The sequence below is a fragment of the Schistocerca piceifrons genome, chromosome 1 (genome assembly GCF_021461385.2).
Source record: "Schistocerca piceifrons isolate TAMUIC-IGC-003096 chromosome 1, iqSchPice1.1, whole genome shotgun sequence".
In the NCBI taxonomy this organism is placed as follows: Eukaryota; Metazoa; Arthropoda; class Insecta; order Orthoptera; family Acrididae; genus Schistocerca; species Schistocerca piceifrons.
Window position 1 is genome coordinate 281,799,567 of NC_060138.1, and position 21,178 is coordinate 281,820,744.

Consider the following 21,178-nt stretch of genomic DNA (forward strand, 5'->3'; position numbering starts at 1 on the left):
TTCTGCTTGCTAGGTAGCAGAATTCTTCAGTTGATTTGCTTCCTGGTCACTATTTTTGATGTTATGTTGACATCGCTACTCTTATTCTGCTATTCCTTATTACTTTCATCTTTCTTCGATTTACTCTCAAATCACATTTTGTACTCAATAGGTTGTTCATTCTATTCAACACTACCAGTACCTAGTCTTCACTTTCTCCGAGGATATCAATGTTTCCTTTCACCCTAAATTTTCATCCCACTCAGATCTTTCTTTTAGTGCTTCTTCAGTGTACAGATTGAACAGCAGGGGCAAAATACTAAATCCCTGTTTATGGCCTTTTTAATCTGAGCACTTTGTTCTCTATCTTCCATTCTTATAATTCCCTCTTGGTTCTTGAGCATATTGTATATTATCAGTCTTTCCCTACAGTTTATTTCCAGTTCACTCAGAGTTTCTAACATGTTGCTCCATTTCACACTGCCAAACACTTTTTTCCAGGTCACCAAGTCCTATTAACTTGTCTTGAGTTTTCTTAAGTCTTGTTTTCATGATCAATCTCAATGTCCAAACTGCTTCTCCGGTGCCCTGGCTTTCCAAAACTATGCTGATAGTCGGCTAACAGATCTTCAATTTTCTTTTCCATTCTTCTATATATAATTGTTAGTAATATGGATGTAAGAGCCATTAATCTGACTGTATGATAGTCCTTGCACTTGGCCGCCCTTGCTATCTTTGGGATTGTGTGGATGGTGCCCCCCCCCCCCCTCCCCCTCCCGAAAGTCTGATTATATGTCTCCAGACTCTTTGATCCCACACTCAACTTGAATGGCTACACGGCTGCCACTCCCCCAACGATTTCAGAAATTCCCAAGGAATGTTATCTATCCATCCTGCTTTGTTTGATCACAAGTCTTACAAAGTTCTATTAAAAGTCTGACTAATACTGAATCCCCTGTATCTTCCATATCAATTCCAATTTCTCTTCCTACAATGTGATCAGACAATTTCTCCCCTTCACAGAGGCCTTCGAAATACTCTTCTCTATCCACTTGCACTCAACGCTGACGACCTTACTGTTAATTCCACTGAAAACTGACGATCATCTCTTTTTCATTTTCTACAAGACTTTTATTTATATAACGAAGAAAGTATTTTTATTTATTTACTTCTGAATGCAAAGTTTCATTGGCTATATCAGGGACAACAATTTCACATCCTGGATAGTACCTACGATGGAGCAGCATCAACTATGATGACTTCACAATCTGCCTATACAGGATGATAGCTCTAAAGAAATGACATGTAGTCAATCAGGATTAACTCAACTGACACATTAGCAATATTACAACAAATACAATGGATATATCTTTTATTCCTTGCTGAACTGGCCACTGACATAATAAACATAGCAATTTGTTTCATTAAGTAGCTATGCACATACACACACCTACCATTTGACCATGCTGTCTCAGACAACATAAATTTGAAAACTAATGAAATTTCCTGTATTGTTATATACGTCTAAGCACCACATATGATGGTAGAAATTAGATTAACGAAACTCACTGAATAATCTTTATAATACTGTTGTGCCACTGAGCCTCCTAATGGCAGTTGAAATCTATGCTAGAGTTGACAGGAAATGTCACTGCACACTGACAAGAAGACGGGAGCTGGCAAGGCATTCTTTTGCAAGAAACAAGAAGCATGCTGTGGCAAGACAGCAAGAATCACTGCTAGGGCACATACTAGTGTAAGTAAACACACATGCAAGCCTCAATGCCGCAGTCAAGCTTGTAACACTGCTGACTCAGTGAAAATACAGAAGCCACACTGTACCAGATAGAACGAACAAACAAATTTCTCTTCTACTTCTATGATCTATCAGCGAATATCCACCTGCGTAAAGCAACAGGCAGCACTGCTAATCAAACTGCAACCTGTAGTATGGTACCTAATTACACCAGACATTTTGACAGCTGCTACAATTCAGAATGTGGATGGCATTACTCTTATCTATTTTGTGCAGCTGCACTGAAATGCTAATTTTGCACATCCATAGATCATGTCAATTTACTGTTTGCTACCTCTGACATGATTTCAATTGCCATCAATCTATTTCACAAACTCGGTAACATACTTTTTAAATATCCCTTTAAGTGGCAAATAACATACTTTGGTTGAAAAAGCATAAATAAATCATTGCTTCACCTTGCTCACAATACATATCTCATATAACCATCGCAAAAACACTTTTGTCTGAACATATAGGCCCACAAAGGAGTTAACAACTCTAAGATACTCATTGTTTGAGTTAAGATATGACACTAACAGACAACATACAACTTTTAAAAATTATATTACACTTTAAGCCATGAGTGAAAAATGTGAAGCAGTATGCTCATATAAGTGAGGAAAGAAACTTGTGTCCAAGACCTTAAACTGTGCACTGTACACATACTGTAAAATTGTGTATCATTCAAAATTTTATGTTAAGTACATGATATATTCTCAAATTTAGACAATTTAAATTCACCAAGTGACTGTATTCAAAATGTGAAAAATGGATGTAGCACATACGAAGATATCTAAAATATTTTCACATTTTTGGATAGACATTTCCTGCAGAGCAGAAACCAAAATGTCTTACTCAGATTCTTTAAAAATTTGGAAGTGAAAGGCAACATGTTACAGAGCAAGATAAAAGACTGAATGGTAAAATGAAAACTAAAGAAATATGCTGAGACTGTGTTCCAACTATATGAAAAGTAATTGAAGTATTTTGAGCAAATGTGAGGTAGAGGAAAAGGGCATGAAAATGAGGTACAAGAAACAACAGAAAATTCTGGAACTGGTGTTCTGGCAAAGAACATACCAGCAATCTGTGAGCAGAAAACTTAATGTACATTTTGTATCACCCGGTTTAATTACTTCTGTTCCCTTTTAATCATAAACAGCAGTCTCCAAGCATCACCAGTTCTTGTAGATATTACTTTCTACGCTCCCTAAAATTGACTTTTATACTACAACCAGTCAAAGTGTGTCCTTACTTAACTACTTTAATTCTACTAAGGATTTGTTTTCAGTTCACTACTTCTTATGAGTTATTAACATTCTGCACTCACACCCCAGGCAAGAGGTGACTCATGTTTTCAGACGGGCTTGAGGCAGTTCGCTACAACTTACTTTTCGGTGCCAACCTCTTCATCTCATTCTTTGTGACTTATGAGTCAAAATATTTTAAATACCATTTAAATTTTACTGCAGGGAAATAGTAACACAAACTGTACTTGCTTAACAACATGACCTAATAGATAATGTAACAGTAAACACAAAAGAAGTAAATGAACTTACGACACCGGGATGTACGTAGCTCGTGCCAGTAGGCTGGATATATACAAGACAGCTGTCTGACGAATCACTGGTGCAACATTTGGAGAACAAACTTTTTGCCACAGGTAATTAAGAAAAGACTCGGCTAATGCCTGTTTGAAACTGCAGAGATAGAACATGAGAAACTGTATATGATGACACGCGTAAGTTGGAAGTATCATTTTGTCAAATACTGTCAACATTTCATGATAAAGTTTTTTTGTTCGGGTCCCAATTCAGGAGTGTTGGGTCTTTTAGTTCATGGCATTCAGTGTGCATGTACTGAAATAAACGCTCCATTATAATATCTAATGTATTTGCGATAGGATGTTTCATTCTGTGCGGTGATTGAGGTTTAATTGCCATGTGATCTTCATGGGCTTCACTATCATCCATAGCGAATACGTCTTGGTCATCCATGTCAATTTCGAGTTCATTCTCTTCTTCTAATTCTTCTATAGCTGCTTTTGGTGCATTTACATCCAAAATTGTCAACCTGAAAGAAAAGGAAAATTCACCCATTACCATAATTTCACCCTAACAGATAAAAACTACAACAAGTATACCTTGGCAAATAAGTTATTATAAATTATTTACGTGTGGACGTACTTGTTTAGTTATTGTAGAAATGACATTTCTTTATCGTGAGACTAGCTTTGGTCAGAGACCATTTTCCAGCACCTGTTACACATATGTCATGGCTACAAGAAAACTTCTGGTGGAAAGTATGTTTGAAAATTTTAGTAAAATACAAGCAATACTTACAGATTTTTGTTAACAGTAAGCATTGCGTGTATGTATGTATGTACAAAAATATTAACGAGGTAGAAAACAACTCTACTAGAAGATTCAACAACTTGCTTACTCCTCTGAATAGTAAAAACATGCTCGCTGCGTTCCATGGAATAACTGGTTCTGCCGCACAGCCTGAGACCCTGTGCTGAATATTCCTGGAGGGCTGGGTATGACGATTTTGTCTGCTGTTCTGGGTTTCGCCAGCCCAGATACGAAATGAACACAGTTACTAAAACAACTTAAGTTTTTCACTTTAAAATACCTTCAGAAATAAATCACTGCAAAGAGAAACACATTAAGTATGTCAATATTGTTTCACGCCTAAGAATTATGTCTTTCCTAGAGTTTTTAGCAGCACATTTGAAGCCTATGATGAAAGCGAAGTCTCACTTTCAATTCATCTCAGTAACTTAGTGTTCTTACATAGGTATTCCTCCATAAATCTGCTGTTGTACATATATTCATAACTGTAGTAACTAAAGGAAAAGATGAGTCTATTAGTAATATTGCTCTAATACATTCCCAGTCACTGGGAACCAAACCACAGTAATAATTTTTTGCTCCATGGGGGTGTTGATTCTGTTCACAAATTGTTGGAGGTGTAGTTGAGTGGGCAGGCAGGCCACTAATGAAATACTATTTATCTGATTTTAAGGAAAATTACACATCATACAAGTCGGTGTCTGCTTGATAAAGAACTAATTTTTGTCTTTGATACTTTGATACATCCAGCTAAACAACAAACTGAATGAAATTTTCAGATTCTTGCAGAAGTAACATGTACACTGCATGTTTTCATATTATAAAAGTATAAATAAGATTTCCAATGAATACAGCATACTAGCTTCCAACGCACTGAAAGCTAGATGCACTTTTGTCAGCCAATCGTGGCTTCTGTCTAGTGATCTTGCCAGCCAATGACAACAGATATTCAGCACATGTGATGTACTTGGCCAACAGCAACATCAAACATCACTATAGTGGCGCAAACACACAAACAGGAAGGGGGGGGGGGGGGAGAAGATTTTAAAAACTGACAAAATATTTTACGGAATAAAATCTCTTATTCTAAAACAAAAGAAGGGACAAATAATACAATGGTAACTGGAATTATTTCATTTGAGAACAAGGTACAAACGTCCCACTACATGTCACTTAACACATGCTGCCTTTTATTGTCAATTTACAGCATCACTTCGAAAGAAGCAGTAGCAAACATTAGATCTGTTTGTGGTGAAGTTTTGAGAAGACAAGACAATTTGCTGGCAAAAGAAGCAGAAATGGAGTAAACTGGCATTGCTCTGATTACAATATATCCCTCTGTATGCCAGGGCACTTTGGCTTTTTTTATAGAAAAGCCAATTACATGCAAAATTGCTCAAGAACTCACTTCACACTTTTTTCTAAGTATAATTACTTTTATAAGTATACTTTTTGGCATCATTATTATATAATTTATAATCAATGAAAGAACTAAACCTTGGAACTTTGTCGTTTTTAGTGTGTGTTTCCCATTAAGATATATCAAATGAAATATGCCAGTAAAATTTTAGATAATAGGATGACTGGCTGGTCTTATGAGTCCAGTATTTTTATAAGTGTCTGGTGCTGATAGTGTTAAGTTCTGAATGAGAGTCAGAACACTTTGTGACTAAAGAAATTCATCACACATTCACACATGATGCAATTCATCTTGCATTAAGGTAAATCTACTTTGAAAATAATGCTTTTCAAACCAACATTTGCAATATTTTCCTGTGACCTGATAGAAATGTAAACAGTAGTGATGTCTTGCTCATCGAAAGCAGTCTGTTGGTACGAAGTATTGCATATTCTTATGCTAATTCCTACAACATATTCTACTGTCAGCAGATATCTTGGGTGCACCGTGCCTTGTTGTTGTAAATCGCACATTTTCTTTGTAACCAAAGTTTTCTTTTGGTGTTATTCTCCCATTTCTGTCTTATTGTTGCAATACTACTCTGTGCAGCAGGCTAATATAAAATTCGTTGTTACAGTATAACTTCTTACCAGGCAAAATTATAGAAATTTAACTGGGAACTAAAACAATGAAAACTTCCTGCAATTGTAAACAATTTCCGGGTTTTCCCTGACTAAAAAATTCCTGTTTTTTCTCTACATTTTCCAATTGTCCTGGGGCATATACGCCCCGTATTTAAAGCTGAAAGCAGAGCAATATATATCACCATTCTGATGATATTAGTTGTTATATCTACACGAGAGTCACACGAACTGTTGGCAACACGTGAGTGGACATGCCAACCACAATGAAATACATATCATCCGATTTTAAGAAAACTACTTAGAAAAAAAACAACTGATTCTTTCTCATCTTCACTCAATAAAGAACTGAATTTACTTTTATTGTTTGTCTTAGTTACTGTGCTGTATCCAATGAAGTAAAGTGTTGCATGATACTTTAAGAGCTTCGCAGAGGTAAAAACACATTGAGTAAACTTTGCATACTGTTCGTTTTACACCAGTGATTGCAATGTGTGAAATGTGCTAAGATACTGAAATTTTATTTAAAGCTGAGAGCAGAGCAGTATGTATCAACATTCTCAAGCTACTGGTTTTTATATCCACAGGTGGGTGGTGTGTATTGGGCCTAGTGTTCTAGCCACACACAATGTGAACCGTGTGGTGGTAATATCCATCATATTTCATAAATGGTTCAATGTATTGAAACTCACTCTCCCCCCCCCCCCCCCCCCTCCCCCTCTCTCTTTTTTCAAATGATAGCATGCACAGAGGTGCATATACTGCTATAATACTCTCAACTTGTTATCGATTCAGACACAGGCATAACTATAATTTTTGATGATGGAAAGATGAAATTATTTTAACAGCATTTAATATATCAAGGAAGAATATTGTGGTATTGCCCATATTAATATTTGCGATCTTCTATGTGGGATACTCCACTTTAATCGAATGTTGTTTGTCGTTATGTCACAAGGGGTAATCGCTAAGTGACTGAGTGTTTAGTTATTTCAGTTTTGATAGAGATATTTCGTTTATTTAAAACCTGTAGAATGCATTATAGTATATTTAATGTTAGTAGCTTGCCACAGCTGACAAAATGATTTGCTTACCACTATCAGATAACAACAGTGAAACAGAGATAATTACAATGATACACATAGCCATGGAAAACTGCTGTAATCCTTAAATATTCTTATATTTCTACTATCTCTATATATTTCATAAACTAAGAACTACAAGAAAACAAGCGGAGAAGGAACATTAATAAATGAAGAGAAAAAACAGAAACCAAAATTGTAATCTTATGATATACTGCAAAAACATGGGGCAAAATTAGCTATCAGTATTTAGTAAAATAGGAGTAAAAATTGGTTTTTGGACTGGAAATACAATTCAGTCTACTAAAGGACATAAATCTGCCCCAGCACCCGGCTACTAATAATTGGGTAGATATGAACAGTATAGTGTAGCAGCTGCAATAAATATTACATTTGACAAACCAGTAGAAAAATATACATGTGATGTAACACCAACTACAGCAATCCATTGACAACTGCCAAGTATTTACGTGATAAAAAGCATGTAGTACATAAAATTAGAAATAGTATTATTATTCTATGTTAAGCACGCAAAAGTGGACATACGGGTCTGACACAAGGAACAGAAATTTGTTCACATTACGCTAAAGATAAAAAATTTCGTTTTGAATGAACAAGTAACTGACAAACAAAAAATACAGTAAAAATTTACACAATACACTGTAACAAATGTAATATCAGTCATGAAGGCAATTCTTTGCAATTTTATATTGTGTATTCTCTGCACAGTTGTCTATAACTGACATTCCATACATCTGCCTCTGCAGGACTATACGTTACCTATAAATATTACATTTTTGACTTTATTTCTTTTGATAACAATATGTAACTCTTGTTGTTAACAAAAATCTGCAAGTTTTGCTTGCATTCTGCTACAATTTTTCAAACAACCTTTTCACCACAAATTTTCATGTATCAATGACATATGTACAGGCGCTGGAAAATGGTCCGTGACAAAAACTAGACACACAAAGACTACACTGAACAGGAGCTTATGATGATGTGTCATTTCTACAATTTATGGAAGCTGTGGAACACAGAACTACTTTGTTTAGTTCTTTCAGCTTCAGGTAAAAAAAGAAGTTTGGTGAAAAATGACATTTTTTGTGTTCACATCAACAATAGAACTGATGTCAGAGTTTTCTGAAATGTTCATTCTCGAGCTGTAAAGTATCATCAACTTGAGACAGAGCACTAGCTCATTTGCAGCTTTGGGCAAAGAAATCAGCCATTCTAAAATTTACCTCAAGCACAATGAAAGAACAATCAAATGAGAATGGTTTAATGGGGCTTTAAATAAGGGTTCTCCTGAATGCGAGTCCAGTGCTTTATCCATTGCCACCATCTCACTTCGTCATTACACAAAGTAAATTGGAAGCAATGCTTTCAGCATGGAATTCCATTTAACATAATCTAATGGAAACTTCAATAATGACCTGATGTCACAAATGGATATTCATCACTGCACCAGGCTATACACCCGATGGAAAAGTTGTGTCATATGGCACCAAATCACACAAGAAGCTACAAAGGGAATACCATACTATTTATAAATAAAAGTGCAAATTTTATTTTTATAAGGTCCAGAAATCTGTTAAGATTACTTAATACTGAATAATATGGGATTATTTGAAAAATTGGTGACATGCACCATTAAGACATATAATGTAAGTATTTTGAACATTTATTTGTATCTTCAGAACACACCATAAGGCAAATTGCAGAGTATAGATACAGATATAGATACTGTCAAAAGTGAGTATGGCAGACAAATTCTAAAAATTTGAGATACTCTACAGTCACTTTATCTTCCTGGGAGGTACAAACTGCACAATTCAAATGCTTAAGCTATCACAGGAGTAATGATAAAATTATTGATTTTCTTGAAATGATACAAGTTTAATGGTAGTGGTCGGCTGTTTGCTGGGCCTCATGTGCCCACTGTGTTGCCTACTGTGCAGGTACAAACGTTAGCTTGCCTGGTGACAGCAGCTCCAACTGATTAGGCGGAGGCCAGGTGAAGCAGGCTGTAGGGTGTACTTTGTGTGCGCACTACTGCTTATCACATGGGCATATGACATGTTGTTGTTGAGCTGAAAACTTCATTCCACAACAGGTATCTGTCAGTCACAATGCTATTTTAATCTACCTATCATTTAAGCCCTCTTGCTGGGGAAATTTGGTAAAGAATAAAATGCATTGCTGGACATCATCAGAACTATTACAATGGATGATTTTGAAGAATTCTCAAGTGACCCTGCATGATTGTATCTCTCACTTCTGATTTTTACATTACTGCAGCCATAAAAAATCTGTAGTTTAAATATATTATTTCTTGAATTGAATAGTATGATAAATTTCATGGATAATTACTTGTTAAGCAAATTACAACATAATTAGAAACAACAACACCAACCCATCATCTTGCCACTGATTACTATACACAAATCTTAGTGATTATTTTATAAAGACTAATTTTTGAAAGCCTTTTCTGCAGATGCATCTAAATTTGAACAAAGATATCAGAGGCAACCTACCTGCTGGCAACGAGTAGAAGAAGATCTGTCCGTAGATCTGGTTGATAGTCAAAAACCTTGAGAATATTATAAATGTAGCACTCATGTTCATGAGCACTTCGCTTTAGATATGGAAAGTGATGCCTAATTGTTTTTACTAACAAAGCTGATGACCTGTAAAGAGAAAATTCTAATTTAAAATTGCAAATTACATGTTATGGAGCATAATTTCAAAGCAACTAAACCATACAGAAGATACTTTCAGCAACCGAAACAAACAAGGTGTCTGACTGAAGCAGAACAATTTCTTAGCCTCAGCATCCCCCCCACCCAAATACCTTTCTACACTACCATGGGTGGCATGGGTGGGCATGACAGGAAGTGGCATTAGGACAAACTTAAATTCCATGGCTCAGCTCGAGTCATCAATATCTTCCTTATATGTGTTATTTCATGGTCCACTGCTACAGACAGTTGTCTTTCCTTATACTACTGTTTACACTCAGTCCAAGATTTCCACCATTCTAATCTAAAATAGTCTATTTCAGATATAAGCAAGGCTATTTCCTTTTTACATTTCTCAGTGACTAACATAATCAGTTGTCAGAAAAACATTCTTCAAATTATTTTCAAGTGATCCTCATATAGTAAATCTCAACAATTTCTACTCCCAAATCATACGGAAGGTCTCTTTGGCAAATAGTAAGCTGCATACATAATAACAGGATATTTTCTGTGCAACAAAACTACTCATACACTTGCAAGGAGAAATGGGGCTAGTGTGACAGCCTTCAAATAACAGAAAAATAAAATATACAAAAACTTCAGAAAAGGGGTGTAATTACTCAGTATTCCACCAATAGTTCTATACACAACCAGGGAACAATAAATCACTCTGGACTTACATTTACCAAGGAGAAACAAACAAAAACTCAAAACAGCATTTTCTATCATGAAATAAAACTATAATAAACCATCTGAAGAGATGCGAAAAATTACTAAACTAATTCTGTTAAAAAAAGGCAGGCAAATCATTCATAAATAATATATACTACAAAATAAAAAATTGTGGAGGACTCAGATGAGTGGCTAGAGGATAACCACAACACACTGTCACATTACAGTACATGGTCACAATGTGCCAAGATCTTTAGCGATTGACAGTAATGTTTTTCATTCTGCCGACTTCAACATTTCACTGATCTTCGGGGGGAGGATGATAATGATCCAGTTTTAAGTGGATGGATGGGAAGACATGAAGATGTCCCCAGGAGACTTGCATGTTTACAGGCTGGGAATCAGTTTTCTGGGAAGACTGGATTCTGTGCAAAGGGCATTGCAGCACTTTCATGGCTGAAGAGGCACCAGTGGGTGTCAGTATGTGCCGCAATGAAAAGTGAACTGTTTCATACTATAAGTTAGCAAACAAAACTGTATATCAACGAACACTGTACAACAGGGACCAACCAAATGAAGCAGTTAAGTTATTAAGACAATGACCTCATATTCAGGAGGGTGGCTTTCTCTGTGCAGCCATCATCATTTTGGTTTTCCTAAGCCATTTAAAGCAGATACTAAGATGGTTCCTTCACAAAGGCCACAACTGACCACCTTTCCCATACTCAGATGGATACAGAAATAAATAAAAAGATTGTACATGTACAATAAATAACTTTATGCAGTAATCCCAAAATAAAAGTGTAGCGAGAGTTTTGAGAAGAGCAAAAGTTCTTCAAAGAAAGAGGTATGGCTTACAAACAATTCATTAAATGGAGCTTCAAATGGCTCTTTTTGAGTGTCTCATTTTTTTCACAATGAACTGCATTCAATACGGAACATTATTCACATACCTTCAGGCTGCAGCGTAGACCTTTATTCCATCACCTTTGGTTCACCAGATTCAAAACTAGTCCCAAAACAAGTAGGATATCATAGGGTCATTCCATGCCAAGTGGTCTAAACCTTCCCACCATCATGTCTCCAATTTTCTTCAAATTTTATCTGTAGCACTAGTCAAGTGCTAAATTAAGTTTCTCAAGATTTCAAGCCTCTAGCTGCAATACTTGCTGATCTACACCCCCTTGTCTGAAGGGTAGTAAGTTCGCATGCGCGCGACATCAGACAAAATGCCATTTTTGGGGTCTCATAAAATTGAAACCAATTCATAAGAATGGTTAGTAAGATGAGACCCTGTACAGTTTTTTGTGCTGATTCAAACGAAATTAATTATAAGATTACTGATGCAAAATCCGGTCAAACAAGTCGACTCAAAGTGTACCCCTAATTCTGTCGTGACTTAATGCGACAAATTTTGACCAATATTCAGACTGCAATAATTTCCTTGCAGATAAAGATATGGACTTGAACTTTTTACCAAGTCTTATCTTTGTGCTGGACATAATACAGCTGGATTTCCAACTACCCAGGCTTTATAGTCGCCTTGCAAAATCTCTTCAAATTTGGCAGTGTCAGCGCAAATGGCTTTATTTACCAAAGTTCAAAGCCCATTACTACAAAATAGTCAGCCTGGATTTAATTGTGAATAGTATCATCTGAAAGAGAAACTCTTGCTCTACAAGATGGATATATTTTTCTTTTGCAACGCTTCCATTAAGTGCTTATTTACTCAGGTCAAAGTATCTTATATTTTGTGTGCGCAGTGCCCTGCGTTGGTCCATGATGGCTGAGCCATTACTGGTTATCACAATAAAACCAGCATCCCCATCGCCATAGGGGCCACGCCCGATAGCCATGCAGTAACAGCCACGGGTGGGTATCTTTACTGCAGGTTCCCAAGCCTGATTACAGGGTGTCTTTACCACAGGATCCCAAGCCTGATTGTGGGTTTCTTTATGCAGGTTCCCAAGCCTGTCTTCCTCAGTTACTTCATCATTCTGGAAGCATCGTTGATTTGCAAGAGAATGCTTTCAGGAAAACTGTATTGCCGACCAGATGATGTCACTGATGGAGCTGGAATAACACCAATGATAAGTTGTTCTGGAATCCAGCAAGTATCACGTCTTAAGGGCCAATAAAATGAACTTGCAGGACCATGAGGATGCATAAAGCTTATGAAAGCATCTTTCTGTTCGACTGAGATTTCAACGATGTTTCCAATCCACCATTTCTTTTCATAAATGCAAGCAACATACTGCCCAGGCTGAAGATCCATGACTTGAACTACTACTTCAGCAGCACTAATTTTCGCCAAAAAAGATGTCGCATCATTAGAAACTCTACTGACCTTAATTGTCGTCATATCAATGGGCAAAAAATGGTGGTTTTCTCTTGTGCCAGCTAGAGTGTGCCCTTGCAGGAATCTTTCTTCTTGAGAAGCTTTTTCTTCTTCAACTTCCTCTTTGCTGATGAAAAAGAATTTGATTCCATTGATATTATCATTGCAGAAGTTGAAAAGATCTTTGGGTGTTAGAATCTGGTTTTCATATGGACGTTGCAAACTTGCTCTTGCTGCCAACCGTTTTGTTGTGCCTCCAATGCCATCACAAGGCGACTTTCCATGGCTTGTTCCAAAGAAATTCCATTCTGCTGTTATTTCAAAATCTTCTTTGTGATAGCATAAGTTGAGAAAATTCTTGAAATTCTTATATTGTGCAGCTGAACCATCACTGAAGTAGTGGATGTGGCTTATTTTGGAAAATTGCATCTTCAGGTAATTGATTACTTTTCCAATGTAAACATGGACAGTAATCGTATCGTGTCGAAGGCAGTCACTAATAACACAAAGATTCACACATTGCACCTCTTCGTTTTCACAGTAGTAGACTACAAATGGATGAACTGTTGCTTGACTGTTTTCCCAGTGAAAGCCTTGCACTGCATCTTGAACAATAAATGAATAGTTTTCAGCAAAATCCATTAGTATTATGAATTCGCCTTCTTTCAAATCAGTTTTGAGAGCTTTCAGGTGCTGGCTTTGATGCTTGGCAATGTAGTGATGACAAGACAGGTTCCAAATTTTTGCTGCAATATCTTCAACATACTCTTCTGTTGAAAGCTGCTTTGTTTCTAAAGTATCCCTGTCGGTATGAATCCATTGTTTGTACTCAATCAGTTCTTCAGGGTCATTATCTTCAAAATATGTTGCAATAACTGCTTCTACACCTTCTGGACCAGGGCAGTTTTCACAACGATGAAGCATACAATCCTTGTTTTCCAAGCTGCAAACAGCTTTGCTAAGAATTTCCTTGTAGTCTTCATTGATTGATGCACCAGTGAGCATAAGCTTGACATTTTGGTGTATTGTACAGACACAAACTGAGTGCATTCCAGCAGAGCCAACTGTAACACACCATTTTGGTCTAAGCTCGCAAAACTTTGAGAAGCCAATTTCTGGTCCATTTTGCTTCTGATAAGACACGTACATTTCCTTCAAATTGCAAAGCAACAACCGCTTTTGCTTGTACACCTTTGTTCCTGAAATTCTCACAGGCACACAGTCTTTCTCCCCTGGACAAAGTCTGCTGAATTCGTCATCTTGAAAAAAGTCATGTACTTTCTGGACAACTTCATCTGAAAGCTTCCTTCCTTGCCGATTTGCTGGAAAAGCTAGAACACCTTGCTCATTCTTCAGTTTTCTCGCTTGCTTTACCATTCTTTCTGATACATTAAATGCTGTTGTCGTATCTTTAATTGTCCAGCTTCTTGGAACCAAGGTCAATATTTGAACTTTTGTCCTACGATTTGACACTTTACATTTTTCTTTCAACTCTTCTATAAGATTATCAAGATCTGCACAATTATTGCATGGGCGACTTTTACTTGAACTTGGCTGTTCATCGTAATTGATTCCTACAGCAGCAGCAATTTGATTCCCAATTAAACTTTGTGCATCCAAGATCTTTCTTTTTGCATAGCTTTGCTTATCTCTTTTACTTAGTTGTCTTCTTTTCAATGGTGAAGCACCAATAAATGATAAACTTTTGTTGATGGCTGGTTCAGTTTCATCCGTTGTGAAATCTTGTTCAGATTGGGTTGATAGTGATGATGAATCTTCTAGCTTTTGGTTCAGTGCCGACATGCAGCGAGGGCAAAGCTTCTGACCAGGTTTTATATCAATCACTTCTTTTTTCTTTAACAGGCAAAGTTTGGCAGCTGTTTCATTATCAAGCAGTCTAAGTCCAGCTTTTACATTGTGATTCCTCTTCTTGAATGGATTGCAACATTTCTTTTGCATCGCTTGATATTCATGTAGGAAGAGGGCTTCATGGTGGAAGCAAATGATGGAATTTTCGTCAAGTTTGGCTTCTGAACGCGAAACAAGCAATTTCTGGTCACATTCTGTGAAATCACTAAACGCTTTGAATCCAGTCTTCTTAGCATAGAAGATAACATGGCACTTCGATGCAGCAGCATCTTTTCCAATTGAACAGGGGGCCAACGATTCTTCTTCTTCATTAACTTCTGACATCTCTCACTGGCCAATCACTGAATAAAACACGAATGAAATATCCAATTATATCAGTAATTCTAAGCGACTATTAAGATTCAAATTCCTAGAAATGAAGAAAAATTAGTGCATCGCGCATACAAAATATAACAACTTTGATGTGAGTTAATGAGTACTTAATGGTCGCGTTGCAAAAAAAACAAATGTCAGTCTTGTAGAGCAAGAGTTTCTCTTTTAGGTGATACTATTCACAAGCAGATTCAGGCCAACTATTTTTTAGTAATTGGCTTGAAACTTTGGTAAATTTTACCGTTTGTGCTGACACTGCCTAATTTGAAGAGATACTGCAGGGCGACCATATGGCCTGGATCATTGCAAATCCGGCTGCATTATGTCTAGCACAAGCATGAAGCTTGGCCAAAAGTTCAAGTCCATATCTTCAACTGCAAGGAAATCATTGCAGTCTTAATATTGGTCAAAATTTGTCGCGTTGTGTCACGACAAATTTTGAAGTATACTTTGAGTCGAGTTATTTGACCGGGGTTTGCATGAGTAATGTTATACATAATTTCGTTGGAATCAGCAAAAAAAACTGTACAGGGTCGCATCTTACTAACCATTCTTATGAATTAGTTTCGATTTTATTAGACTCCAAATATGACATTTTTTTTATGTTGCATGCACACGGACTAAGTACACTTCAGACAAGGGGGTCTAGATCAGCAGCTATTGCAGCTAGAGGCCTGAAATCTTGGGAAACTTACTTCAACACTTGACTAAAGCTACAGTTAAAATTTGACGAAAATTGGAGACCATGATGGTGGGAACTTTTTTCAGTTTTAGACCACTTGGTGTGGAATGACCCCATAACAACCTACAGTTGGCTTGGCAAAAGGGTGAAAAACAGCCCAGATACCACCTGCAGGTTTTAATCAAAGCTGAGCAACTTCAGAAGCTCTGAATCACCTTTGTACCAGTGTTGTCAGGCTAAGAGTCAAGAAGTTCTAGTGTGATACTTTCTTGAGATTGCTTATGTGGTGAAGAGCAGACTGGACAGCACATGACCAACTGTTCAGAGTGTCCTTTTTCATGCAGAACAATCAACTTCTTGGACAACGACAAGAGCACTAGATGTGAGGAAAGATAGGCACTATGTTATTTAACATTGTGACTCTTCACACTTTCCCGGCTGATATGTTGTTAAATAGTCTTCACAGGTTTGTCGCATGATGATGTACCAATTCCACAATATTTCCTCAGAGCAAGAGTCCGACATCTTCATCTAGCTGGTGGCTAGGTACGACTGACAGTAGCTGCACGCTGACGCCATGTACATAGAACATGCGTGCGAAGAATGCGCTGTCACGGAAATCACGCATGCACAATGATTTGCAGATAGATGGTGCCATACTAAGAAGCCATCTGCCGAAAATCAGAGCGGCCCTCCTGCACATGCACTGTACTTTATGTTTACTAACAGTCGTGCACTGGTGGGGAGCGCCAAAGATGACCTCGGTTCGAGGAAGGCCGGCGTGTACCAGATTCCGTGTCAATGTGGCAAGTCGTATATTGGTCAGACGATGCGTACCGTCGAGGATCGATGCCGTGAACACCAGAGGCACACTCGTCTGATGTATCCGAGCAAGTCGACGGTCGCTGAACATTGTTTGTCGGAAAATCACGCCATGGAATATGACCGCACGAGGATTCTGGTACAGACGTCGAGATACTGGGACAGCGTTGTTAGAGGCCATCGAAATTCGCACCAATGACGACCTCATAAACCGTGACTGTGGCTATAATCTTAGCAAGGCTTGGGAACCAGCGATCGGGTTAATCAAGAGTAAATCGAGCAAACGTATAGTTGTGACGATCACGGCGGACAGAGCCATCACTCCGACGTCATCTCAGACGCCGTCGCAATCTGTTCCACCGCGCGACCGTGGCGCGGGGCGCGGACGGCGGAGGGAGCGCGCCGCGGGCGGAGGGTATTTAAATCGGCCACCGCCGCGACCGAACCCAGTTCCCTCTGAGCAGCCATAGCGTACGGATCTCCGTGCCGGCACGTTCACAGGAGCTCAGTCCGTCAGTTCACCTGATGATGGCGACATGTATGATCGCCGAAATATTGTGCCCGTTGGACACTATAGACCGGCAGCACACCCGTGGATATTTTGACGAAAAAAAGCTTAATTTTCTCGTCATGGTCTAATAGCAGCCAATGTGGGGCAGCATATATAGGCCAGACATGTTGCACAGTACAAGAACACTGTGATGAACATCAGCGTCAGGCATGCCTATATTAACCAGAAAAGTCAGCAATTGCAGAACACTGTCTGAATACAAGACACCACACGATTTATGAAAAGACAGAAGTTTTATCCCTGGTATCATCTTTCTGGGATTGCATGATTAAAGAAGCAATACATATCCGTACAGCCAATAATCTCATCAACAGGTATGCTGGATTTCAACTGAGCTCAGCCTGGAACCCTGCACTGGCTGCTATTAAATCATGCTGAGAAAATTAAGATTTCTTCGATAACACACCCATCATAACATTGGCCTAGTATAGTTTTTTAGTGAGTGATGTCTGGCCGCACTGTTGTAAACACAGCATGCAGTGCACGCACAGGAGGGCCACTCTGTGGTTTTTGGCAAAGGTTTTTTAGTATGGCACCCTCTATCTGCTAATCATTGTGCATGAGTGATTTCCATGCCTGCACATTCTTCGCATGCAGGTTCTGTATACAGGACATCGGCATGCGGATACCGTCTGCTGTACCTAGCCATCAGCAATGTTGAACCACCTGAAGATGTTGGACAGTTGCTCCGAGCAAATATTGTGCAATTTGCACACCTCCATCTGGCGGCAAACCCGTGAAGACTATTTAACATTATTTAACATATAACCATTCTGCTTACTCAAGAGAACATTTTGATGTACTTTAGGTGAGCCAATGGATTAACGGCCTTGTACATCACACATTCAGTCTTCTAAACGGTGATCCAAGGAACATTACAATGCCAAAAAAGTACACTTCATTAATTTTACAACCGATATGAAGACGTTAGAGGGATACCCGTGTAATGAGGAGGAAATAAAAAACTTTTGGAATACTATATATGACTGGATGATTATTAACAAGGAGTGAATCGGGAAGTTTCATTTTCATTTAAGAAGAATGTTCCATTTATCATTATGTATTCAAGTATTTTTCTCATGAATGCTGAGTATAATTTATTGGTACTATAAATGTTTCTTACTTTTTATGCTCAAATGAAGTAGATACACAGATTAATAAATCCTCAGAGTATGAATATTGCCGTTTCTTCAAGACGATAATAAAAAAATGTTGTTCATTTAATTTTAAAATCCCATAAGTCACAGCATTTTAAAACTATATCCAGGTAAAATTTATTATGTAATTGAATTTCATATCATACTGCCACGATGTCTTTTCATAAGTATTCATTCTTAGAGGCAAAACACATCTGTATGTAAAAGAACTTATAAATGTTCAGCATATACCCATATTTACAGATTAATTTGGGATGTGAATGTAAAATGACTCACTCCGCATCATAAAATTTATCGTGTAAAATAATCTATGGAACTTTAAACTAACTTACAGGTTAGTCTTCAAACAGATAAGATTCTTGTGGTAACCCAAAATTACCACACCTACCACATCTGTGCCATGCTTGCCATTAACATAAGAAGCAGGGAGCCAGCTCATCTTGATTGATTCTACTTGCTCACACCAACATGATGGTACAGGTCCAGCCACCAGACGACAACATGATCAGTGATGGCAACACTGCAGCGACTTAAGCGTGCACATCCCTCAGACAGTGCCACCTTGCGACTGGAAGAGCAATCTGCTTTTTATAACCCCGGAGTGTAAGGTTCTCTTCCTCATTCTGTTATGGTTCATTCGTATGCCCGTTTGACACCGCTCTCAGGACGCCTGTTACTTGTTTTGACTTGGCCTACCTACATACAAGGACTACGTATGGAACTTGTAATTGGTGTTCTCATAAAAGTGATTATGCATACTTATTTGTCTGTGTTACTAAACAAGTGAAGGAATACAATTCGTTATTCAGTTGTTGTTTTTGACAAAGTAGCAATGTCACCAAGCACATCCTTGGAGGTAGCAGCTGGAAACCCACAGGCGTTTGGAAATGCAGCAGGAGGGACACATGACCATGTCAAGTGCGCTGACAGGCTTGATAATGTGGCCGCACAATTTGCTGGCTTATCCATCACCCTTCACTCCCTATGACAAAGCTGCCGAAGACTGAATCATATGAAACACCTATGGCGGCAACACTTTGAGGCCTTTAAGGTAACAGACACCAACTTTCATAAAGCTGTGTTTCTGTCATGGAAGTCTCCTCAAATGCACCACTTGTTAGGCAAGTTGAGGTAATTCATAATGTTCGAACACAATATATGTTCCAAAATCCTGCTGCATATTGAAGTTAATGCCCTGTGCCCAATCAAGAATTGGATGGCCTGTGCAAAGAATTTTATATCCTTTTTTTTCAGCTGGGCTAGGCCCCTGGCACTTCATGGTCAAGCAAAAGAACTATACAGGCTGACAGCACTGGGTGTCATGGAACCCATATCATTCAGTTCCTGGGCCACACCATTAGTGATTGTTATGAAAACATGAGGCAAACTCTTGCCTTTGCAGCAATTTCATGGTGACTACCAATCTTCAGTCTATGGTCAAGTGTACCCCACTCCCCACCCATAAGACCTCATGACAAAACTAGCAGGGGCAATATTCTTGAAAACTTGACTTGTTGGAAGCATATTTACAGCTGCCAGTTGAAGAGTCGCGTCAGATGCTTCTTATCAATGTGCCATATGCGTCTACCGGTACAACTGGTTGGTTTTCGGAGCCACTAGAACTCTGGCTCTATTTCAACATTAGTTGGAGCAACTCGCACAAAGAATCCCTTGCTGTATCAAGTGAGCTTGACTACATTGTCACGGGTCCCTCCATCGAGAACCTCTTCGCAAACTTCAGACTCTGTTTCACACCTTGGGGGACGCGGGTCTCAAGTGAGATTTGAATAAGTCTTTCTTCCAGCCTTGCTACTTCCTGTCAGGAGGTACAGCTGACAAACTGTCATAACACTTCTATTGAGGCCCTCCCACATCCTACCAATGTGAAGGAGCTCCAGGAATTTTTTGGCAAAGTCATGTATGACCACTAGTTTTGGCCGCAGCCAGCTACAATAGTGTATCCTATTAATCAACTGTTCAAGAATAGCACATTGTTTGGACACTGCCTGCACCCAAGCAATACGGAAACTGAAAGATGTTCTGCATTTTATCCAGTGCTTGGCCGCATATCAGCTGGGTCATCATCTTGTTGTAGCTACCAACGCATCACAGTATGGTGTGGTGGCTGTGCTGTTACAGTGTATCACAGATGGTTTGGTGTTCAAAGCAGTCAACTGGTTTTGCCTGTACAACATTCAACTTGGCAGACAAAAATTACTCACAAATTGTGAAGGAAGCCCTGACGTTTATGTAATCAATAAGTTTCATGTGTTTCTCTATGGTGTCAAGTTTGACATCATTACAGACCATAGTTTCTGTTTTTAGCCTTGCAGCACATGCGCTGAATGATACAGCACACACATTTCAACAGTGGGCCATGGCCCTAGTTGTTACTACTATGAGATCCAATTTCACCAATGGCTCAGAACTAATGCCAATACCATCTCGCATCTTCCTTTCATATTTATTTTGTGCTGTGCTATTGACTTGTTAATGGTGTTATTTTGCTGTCCACAGAACATGTGTCACGCATGGTCATTCCAGCGTAACTCAGGAGGGGCATCATCATCCTCCTCCTGCAACATGGTCATTATGGCATATCACAAACAAAGACGTTGGCCTGCCAAACATGTCTACTGACCAGGGTTTGATTGTGAGATTGAACATTTGACTGCTGCTTTTTTTAAGTATGCAGCTCATC

The 21,178-nt window shown here is 38.4% G+C and overlaps 1 protein-coding gene across 1 annotated transcript in view; it reads right to left on the reverse strand.

Moving 5' to 3' along the window:
* LOC124788314 (RNA polymerase I-specific transcription initiation factor RRN3-like) overlaps window positions 1-21,178 on the reverse strand; it is a 53,811-nt gene that overhangs the window by 13,166 nt on the left and 19,467 nt on the right. Inside the window, 3 exon segments of the mRNA XM_047255555.1 lie at window positions 3,337-3,581; window positions 3,583-3,850; window positions 9,791-9,943. Coding sequence (XP_047111511.1) covers window positions 3,337-3,581; window positions 3,583-3,850; window positions 9,791-9,943 — 666 coding nt within the window.